This window comes from Coregonus clupeaformis, unplaced genomic scaffold, assembly GCF_020615455.1.
Source record: "Coregonus clupeaformis isolate EN_2021a unplaced genomic scaffold, ASM2061545v1 scaf0876, whole genome shotgun sequence".
NCBI classification, from domain to species: domain Eukaryota; kingdom Metazoa; phylum Chordata; class Actinopteri; order Salmoniformes; family Salmonidae; genus Coregonus; species Coregonus clupeaformis.
The window spans coordinates 17,501-26,671 of record NW_025534330.1 but is presented as its reverse complement, the minus strand read 5'-3'; the positions used below and the strand labels follow the sequence as shown (position 1 = coordinate 26,671).

Sequence of the window (9,171 nt, the reverse complement as noted above, 5' to 3'; positions counted from 1 at the left end):
ATACTGTATACTTTATACAGCATCCCAAAGGGCACCCTTCATATATACTGTATACTTTATACTACGGCCCCAATGGCACCCTTCATATATACTGTATACTTTATACTGCATCCCAAATGGCACCCTTCATATATACTGTATACTTTATACTGCGTTCCAAATGGCACCCTTCATATATACTGTATACTTTATACTGCGTCCCAAATGGCCCCCTTCATATATACTGTATACTTTATACTGCGTCCCAAATGGCCCCCTTCATATATACTGTATACTTTATACTGCATCCCAAATGGCACCCTTCATATAGTGCCCTATGGCCCCTGGACATAAGTTGTGCACTATATAGGGGGGGGGGGGGGCTGCCGAGTTTGGGACACCCTGATGTAGGGAACCGGCGCCAATTGAAACCCAGCCACTGTACTGACTGAATCACCAGAAAACAAGCCTTTACCGTGTAGGAAAACCTCTCAGAAGTGTCATTTGTACTCTGCTACCAATAAAATAAAGTTTACTAGCTTCATTTTGAAAGTTCTTTTATCTTGGTGTGCTGAGGTAGGAAGAGGGAATCTGGGGGGAAAGGGGGTGGGTTGTATACTTTTGGCATCATGTGAGTGGGGAGAGTGGGGAGAGGGAGAGAGAGGAGGGGGAGAGAGAGGGGGGAGAGAGAGGGGAAAAGGGCAGACCGATCAACGTTTGGGAGGAGGGGCTTTGATGAATTTGTGTTGTCATGACTGTGAGGCAGGGAGGGAGGGAGGGGGGGAGGGAGGGAGGGAGGGAGAAAGAGACAAAAGAGGAGGAAGAAGAGAGAACAAGCGACAGAGAGAAAGAGATCCCACAGGAGGAGACTGCTCCATGTCACAGCTACAGGCTCTTTAACACAGTCAGAGAAGACAGCTGAGAAGGACTCTACTCTAGAACTCTACTGAGGACGCTCTCCTCCCCCACTCCTCTACATATCCAGATAAAGCCTAGTGTTCGTTCTTCAAACATATTATAATATGGAGACATAGGGGACATCTTTAAAGGACTGCTACTTCTGGTCTGACTGAGTTTGAGAGACCAGACTCAGAAACAAGGTGAGTGACTGTCTGAATGTATACAATTATTTACCAACAAACTAGTCATATATCTGTAATGTAAGAAGTTGTTATGACAGGGGTGTCAAACCCTTCAGGACCAGCAGACCCAGTCCTCCAGGACCAGCAGACCCAGTCCTTCAGGACCAGCGGACACACAGTCCTCCAGGACCTGCAGACACACAGTCCTCCAGGACCAGCGGACACACAGTCCTCCAGGACCAGCAGACACACAGTCCTCCAGGACCAGCAGACACACAGTCCTCCAGGACCAGCAGACCCAGTCCTCCAGGACCAGCAGACACACAGTCCTCCAGGACCAGCGGACACACAGTCCTCCAGGACCAGCAGACCCAGTCCTCCAGGACCAGCAGACACACAGTCCTCCAGGACCAGCAGACACACAGTCCTCCAGGACCAGCGGACACAGTCCTCCGGGACCAGCAGACACCCAGTCCTCCAGGACCAGCAGATACCCAGTCCTCCAGGACCAGCAGACACCCAGTCCTCCAGGACCAGCGGACACACAGTCCTCCAGGAATTGATTTGGACACCCCTGCGTTATGGCATTGCATACTGTATGACTACAGTACAAACTGTAATCTATGTAGGTAGGTCATAAGAGCTACATTAATATACAGAGGTAGGTTATAAGAGGTTATAAGAGGTGCTGCTGTATCTATTAATATCACCAGATAGTAGAAAACTATACAGCAGGACAACAGTACAGGAGAGAGACTGCAGGTCAGGGGGAGAGAGGGAGAGAGAGAGAGACAGGAGAGAGAGAGAGAGAGAGAGAGAGAGAGAGAGAGAGAGAGAGAGAGAGAGAGAGAGAGAGAGAGAGAGAGAGAGAGAGAGAGAGAGAGAGAGAGAGAGAGAGAGGAAAACAATACAGGAGAGAGACTGCAGGTCAGGGGGAGAGAGGGAGAGAGAGAGACAGGAGAGAGAGAGAGAGAGAGAGAGACAGGAAAACAATACAGGAGAGAGACTGCAGGTCAGGGACAGAGAGGGGGAGAGAGAGAGACAGGAAAACAGTACAGGAGAGAGACTGCAGGTCAGGGACAGAGAGGGAGAGAGAGAGACAGGAAAACCTACCAAGACTGCAGGTCAGGGACAGAGAGAGAGAGAGAGACAGGAGAGAGAGAGAGACAGGAGAGAGAGACAGGAGAGAGAGAGACGAGAGAGAGGGAGGAGAGAGAGAGAGAGAGAGAGAGAGAGAGAGAGAGAGAGAGAGAGAGAGAGAGAGAGAGAGGAGAGAGAGAGAGAGAGAGAGAGAGAGAGAGAGAGAGAGAGAGAGAGAGAGAGAGAGCGAGAGAGAGAGAGAGGGAGGGACAGGAGAGAGAAAGAAAGGAGAGAGAGAGAGACAGGAGAGAGAGAGAGACAGGAGAGAGAGAGACAGGAGAGAGAGGGACAGGAAAGAGAGAGAGAGACAGGAGAGAGAGACAGGCGAGAGAGAGAGACAGGAGAGAGAGAGAGAGAGACAGGAGAGAGAGAGGGAGAGAGACAGGAGAGAGAGAGAGAGAGAGAGAGAGAGAGAGGGACAGGAGAGAGAGAGAGACAGGAGAGAGAAAGAAAGGAGAGAGAGAGAGACAAGAGAGAGGGAGAGACAGGAGAGAGGGAGAGAGAGAGACAGGAGAGAGAGACAGGAGAGAGAGAGACAGGAGAGAGAGAGAGACAGGCGAGAGAGAGGCGGGGGGAGAGAGAGAGGCGGGGGGAGAGAGAGGGAGTTCTTTCATTGTTTATGTGTCAGTAATTGAGACAGGATACCACTGTTAGAGTCAGTCTACTACAAATTAATCTTAATGACTCTGTTAGTACAGTAGGGGGTTGGACAGTGAGTTTCAAGAAATATAAAATACAAGAAAACAAAGTTAAGAAATGAAGATTTGTGCCCCTCCGCAAATCCTGCCCTTCATCATATTACCAATCTTTCCTCTCCTCCTCTTCTTCAGAGGACCTCCTGTATCACTGTGGAATCCTGTATCACTGTGGAATCCTGTATCACTGTGGAATCCTGTATCACTGTGGAACCTTTGAACTATCCTGCCTGAAATCCTCCATCTCTTCCCTGGACTGTTGAATACGTTCTAGGACAGGTTCTAGAGTCAGAATGGGTTCTACTGTTCCTGTTTCTTCCATGTTGTTAGTACTACTGGCGGTGTTCCACGTCTCCACATTGGGACAGTGTCAGAGCCCCCCAATCCTGACAGGAGAGCCCCAGGACCCCTCCTCATCCCTGGGACTGATACAAGACACGACATCCCTGGACCTCCATGTCCCCGTCTCTTCCACACTCTCTCCTGGACACAAACATCTCAAACATGGACCCGTCACTCCTCCAACACCTCCTCCTCCTCCTCCTGGGGAGTACGTGTCGGGCACGTAGCGCCCCCTGTCTGTCACCAGGTGACCTTCATAAAGACAGCCTTTAAATACATCAACACGGCGATCAGCTGTGTGATATTCATGGTCGGGATGGTGGGGAACGCTACTCTACTGAGGATTATCTACCTGAATAAGACCATGAGGAACGGACCCAATGCCCTGATAGCCAGCCTGGCCCTGGGGGACCTGATCTATATCACTATAGATATACCCATCAACGTATATAAGGTAAGATACAGATGCCACATCTTAATTTGATCATCCTGTTGTTGCAGGAATTTTCCTGCACGGCAGCAAAATGCAAGCTTGTAGTGTATTCAAGGGATTAAAAAGGCTTGTAAAGTTTGTAATTTCCACTTTAACATTTCAGACTTGATTTGCCCTTATGAAAAATTTATCAACCACTACAAAAAATGTCCATGAATTATAATCCATATTTCCTGTTGCTGCAGGATTATTTTCCTGCTGTAGCGAACTGGCTCAAACTGGCTCAATATAACATCTATATTCCTCATACTCAACTCTGGACCTGGAAGCCAGTTCCACTGCTTTCTTTCATTGTTCCCCTTTAATCAGGGACTGGTTTAGACCTGGGACACCAGGTGGGTGATTCCCCTCTAATCAGGGCCTGATTTAGACCTGGGACACCAGGTGGGTGATTCCCCTCTAATCAGGGACTGGTTTAGACCTGGGACACCAGGTGGGTGATTCCCCTTTAATCAGGGACTGATTTAGACCTGGGACACCAGGTGGGTGATTCCCCTCTAATCAGGGCCTGATTTAGACCTGGGACACCAGGTGGGTGATTCCCCTCTAATCAGGGACTGGTTTAGACCTGGGACACCAGGTGGGTGATTCCCCTCTAATCAGGGCCTGATTTAGACCTGGGACACCAGGTGGGTGATTCCCCTCTAATCAGGGACTGATTTAGACCTGGGACACCAGGTGGGTGATTCCCCTCTAATCAGGGCCTGATTTAGACCTGGGACACCAGGTGGGTGATTCCCCTCTAATCAGGGACTGGTTTAGACCTGGGACACCAGGTGGGTGATTCCCCTTTAACCAGGGCCTGATTTAGACCTGGGACACCAGGTGGGTGATTCCCCTCTAATCAGGGCCTGATTTAGACCTGGGACACCAGGTGGGTGATTCCCCTCTAATCAGGGCCTGATTTAGACCTGGGACACCAGGTGGGTGATTCCCCTCTAATCAGGGCCTGATTTAGACCTGGGACACCAGGTGGGTGATTCCCCCTCTAATCAGGGCCTGATTTAGACCTGGGACACCAGGTGGGTGATTCCCCTCTAATCAGGGCCTGATTTAGACCTGGGACACCAGGTGGGTGATTCCCCTCTAATCAGGGCCTGATTTAGACCTGGGACACCAGGTGGGTGATTCCCCTCTAATCAGGGCCTGATTTAGACCTGGGACACCAGGTGGGTGATTCCACTCTAATCAGGGCCTGATTTAGACCTGGGACACCAGGTGGGTGATTCCACTCTAATCAGGGCCTGATTTAGACCTAGGACACCAGGTGGGCGCAATGCTTCCCACAGTTGTGTCAAGTTGACTGGATGTCCTTTGGGTGGTGGACCATTCTTGATACACACAGGAGAGTGTTGAGAGTGAAAAACCCAGCAGCGTTGCAGTTCTTGACACAAACCGGTGCACCTGGCACCTACTACCATGCCCAGTTCAAAGGCACTTAAATATTTTGTCTTGCCCGTTCATCCTTTGTGTGTCTGTCTCTGTCCGTCTGTCCTTCACTATATATAATCAATAGCACCCTTTGGACGTCTATTGCTGCATCCCAAATAGCACCCTATTCCCCATATAGTGCACTACTTTAGACCAGAGAATGGCACCCTATTCCCTATATAGTGCACTACTTTAGACCAGAGAATGGCACCCTATTCCCTATATAGTGCACTACATTAGACCAGAGAATGGCACCCTATTCCCTATATAGTCCACTACTTTAGACCAGAGAATGGCACCCTATTCCCTATATAGTGCACTACTTTAGACCAGAGAATGGCACCCTATTCCCTATATAGTGCACTACTTTAGACCAGAGAATGGCACCCTATTCCCTATATAGTGCACTACTTTAGACCAGAGAATGGCACCCTATTCCCTATATAGTGCACTACTTTAGACCAGAGAATGGCACCCTATTCCCTATATAGTGCACTACTTTAGACCAGAGAATGGCACCCTATTCCCATATAGTGCACTACTTTAGACCAGAGAATGGCACCCCTATTCCCTATATAGTGCACTACTTTAGACCAGAGAATGGCACCCTATTCCCTATATAGTGCACTACTTTAGACCAGAGAATGGCACCCTATTCCCTATATAGTGCACTACTTTAGACCAGAGCCCATAGGGGGATGTGTCTATCTAGAGAATAGTTCCATAGGAATCTCTCTCAGCTCTGTCTGGTGTAGAGGTGTTCTGATAAACAGCCCTAAAATAACACAGTGAGACTGACCTCACACACGTACACATGCTGCACGTACACACACACACTCACACGTACACAGCACACACACAATCACTCATCACACACACACACAAGCACTCAGCACACACACACACTGAACATGTTTTGTTTTGTGACAAACAAACCAGAGGATATATGTTTCATTCCAAACATTGACGTTTCAAACGGTCAGTCTAGTTCTGTCTAGATCTGTCTTTGTCTGTCTAGGTCTGTCTAGTTCTGTCTAGATCTGTCTTTGTCTGTCTAGGTCTGTCTAGGTCTGTCTAGGTCTGTCTTTGTCTGTCTAGGTCTGTCTAGGTCTGTCTAGGTCTGTCTAGTTCTGTCTAGATCTGTCTTTGTCTGTCTAGGTCTGTCTAGGTCTGTCTAGGTCTGTCTAGTTCTGTCTAGATCTGTCTTTGTCTGTCTAGGTCTGTCTAGTTCTGTCTAGATCTGTCTTTGTCTGTCTAGTTCTGTCTAGATCTGTCTTTGTCTGTCTAGGTCTGTCTAGGTCTGTCTAGGTCTGTCTAGTTCTGTCTAGATCTGTCTTTGTCTGTCTAGGTCTGTCTAGTTCTGTCTAGATCTGTCTTTGTCTGTCTAGGTCTGTCTAGGTCTGTCTAGGTCTGTCTAGATCTGTCTAGGTCTGTCTAGGTCTGTCTAGTTCTGTCTAGATCTGTCTTTGTCTGTCTAGGTCTGTCTAGATATGTCTAGATATGTCTAGATCTGTCTTGGTCTGTCTAGATCTGTCTAGGTCTGTCTAGATCTGTCTAGGTCTGTCTAGATCGGTCTAGGTCTGTCTAGTTCTGTCTAGGTCTGTCTAGATCTGTTTAGCTCTGTCTAGATCTGTCTAGGTTTGGGAATATTTGCCTCCAGTGTTTAAATATAGCTGCTCCCTCCTCTGGGAGAAAAGCCTTGGACAGAACTCCAAACTGGGACAGAAAGAAAGAGATAGAAGAGAAGAGAAGAGAAGAGAAGAGGAGAGGAGAGGAGAGGAGAGGAGAGGAGAGGAGAGGAGAGGAGAGGAGAGAGAGGAGAGGAGAGGAGAGGAGAGAGATTCAATAAGAGTTCAATAATATTCAGTTTCATACCCCCTTCTACTCTACTCTACTCTATTTATCTACTCTGCTCCACTACTCCGGGTCCTCTGTAGCTCAGCTGGTAGAGCACGGCGCTTGTAACGCCAAGGTAGTGGGTTCGATCCCCGGGACCACCCAGACACAAAAAAAATAAAAATAATGTATGCACGCATGACTGTAAGTCGCTTTGGATAAAAGCGTCTGCTAAATGGCATATTATTATTATTATTATTACTCTGCTCTTCTCTATTTTATTCTCCTCTCCTCTCCTCTATTGTATTATATTCTCCTCTAACCCTCTCTTGTGTTATTCAGCTCCTGGCTGTTTGATGATAGCTCCATGAGTCTGTTCTATTCTCCTCTCCTCTCCTCTCCTCTCTCTCCTCCCTCCCCTCTCCTCTCCTCTCCTCTCCTCTCCTCCTCCTCTCCTCTCCTCTCCTCTCCTCCTCTCCTCTCCTTTCCTCCTCCTCCTCTCCTCCTCTCCTCCTCTCTTCCTCCCCCTCCTTTCCTCCCCTCCTCTCTCCTCCTCTCTTCCTCCCCCCCTCCTTTCCCTCCTCCTCCTCTCCTCTAACTCTAACTCCCTGCCCTCTCCTCCTCTCCTCCTCTCCTCCTCCCCCTAACTCTAACCCTGCCCTCTCCTCCTCTCCTCCAACTCTAACCCTGCCCTCTCCTCCTCTCCTCCTCCTCTCTAACTCTAACCCTGCCCTCTCCTCCTCTCCTCCTCTCCTCCTCTCCTCCTCTCCTCCTCCTCTAACCCTGCCCTCTCCTCCTCTCCTCCTCTCCTCTAACTCTAACCCTGCCCTCTCCTCCTCTCCTCCTCCTCCTCCCCTCTAACTCTAACCCTGCCTTCTCCTCCTCTCCTCCTCTCCTCCTCTCCTCCTCTCCTCCTCTCCTCCTCTCCTCCTCTCCTCCTCCCCTCTAACTCTAACCCTGCCCTCCCCTCCCCTCCTCTCCTCCTCTCCTCTAACTCTAACCCTGCCCTCTCCTCCTCCTCCTCTCCTCCTCCTCTAACCCTGCCCTCCCTCCTCTCCTCCCTCTCCTCCTCCTCTAACCCTGCCCCTCCCTCCTCTCCTCCTCTCCTCCTCCTCTAACCCTGCCCTCCCTCCTCTCCTCCTCTCCTCCTCCCTAACCCTGCCCTCCCCTCCTCTCCTCCTCTCCTCCTCCTCTAACCCTGCCTTCTCCTCCTCTCCTCCTCTCCTCCTCTCCTCCTCTCCTCCTCTCCTCCTCTCCTCCTCCCCTCTAACTCCTAACCCTGCCCTCCCTCCCTCCTCTCCTCCTCTCCTCTAACTCTAACCCTGCCCTCTCCTCCTCCTCCTCTCCTCCTCCTCTAACCCTGCCCTCTCTCTCCTCTCCTCCTCTCCTCCTCCTCTAACCCCTGCCCTCTCCTCCTCTCCTCCTCTCCTCCTCCTCTAACCCTGCCCTCTCCTCCTCTCCTCCTCTCCTCCTCCTCTAACCCTGCCCTCTCCTCCTCTCCTCCTCTCCTCTAACTCTAACCCTGCCCTCTCCTCCTCTCCTCTAACTCTAACCCTGCCCTCCCTCCTCTCCTCCTCTCCTCTAACTCTAACCCTGCCCTCCTCCTCTCCTCCTCTCCTCCTCCTCTAACCCTGCCCTCCCCTCCTCTCCTCCTCTCCTCCTCCTCTAACCCCTGCCCTCTCCTCCTCTCCTCTAACTCTAACCCTGCCCTCCTCCTCTCTCCTCCTCCTCTAACCCTGCCCTCCCTCCTCTCCTCTAACTCTAACCCTGCCCTCTCCTCCTCTCCTCCTCTCCTCTAACTCTAACCCTGCCCTCTCCTCCTCTCCTCCTCTCCTCCTCCTCTAACCCTGCCCTCCCCTCCTCTCCTCCTCTCCTCCTCCTCTAACCCTGCCCTCTCCTCCTCTCCTCCTCTCCTCTAACTCTAACCCTGCCCTCCCCTCCTCTCCTCCTCTCCTCCTCCTCTAACCCTGCCCTCTCCTCCTCTCCTCCTCTCCTCTAACTCCTAACCCTGCCCTCCCCTCCTCTCCTCCCTCTCCTCCTCCTCTAACCCCTGCCCTCTCCTCCTCTCCTCCTCTCCTCCTCCTCTAACCCTGCCCTCCCCTCCTCTCCTCCTCTCCTCCTCCTCTAACCCTGCCCTCTCCTCCTCTCCTCCTCTCCTCTAACTCTAACCCTG

General features: G+C 50.7%; 2 protein-coding genes across 2 annotated transcripts in view; both read left to right on the top strand.

The window, feature by feature from the left end:
• The first annotated feature begins 1,152 nt into the window (after positions 1-1,152).
• LOC123485867 (proline-rich receptor-like protein kinase PERK7) lies at positions 1,153-3,277 on the top strand. The gene is made up of 2 exons (XM_045216976.1): positions 1,153-1,690; positions 3,032-3,277. The coding sequence occupies exons 1-2, from the start codon at positions 1,153-1,155 to the stop codon at positions 3,157-3,159; spliced, it is 666 nt and encodes a 221-aa protein (XP_045072911.1). The 3' UTR covers positions 3,160-3,277.
• The window catches only part of LOC123485866 (endothelin receptor type B-like), a gene marked incomplete at its 5' end in the record, with an annotated part of 16,830 nt that continues 10,847 nt past the window's right edge, over positions 3,189-9,171 (top strand). The window contains one exon of the mRNA XM_045216974.1: positions 3,189-3,692. Within this exon, the coding sequence (XP_045072909.1) occupies positions 3,189-3,692 (504 nt within the window). The remainder of the gene's footprint in view (positions 3,693-9,171) is intronic.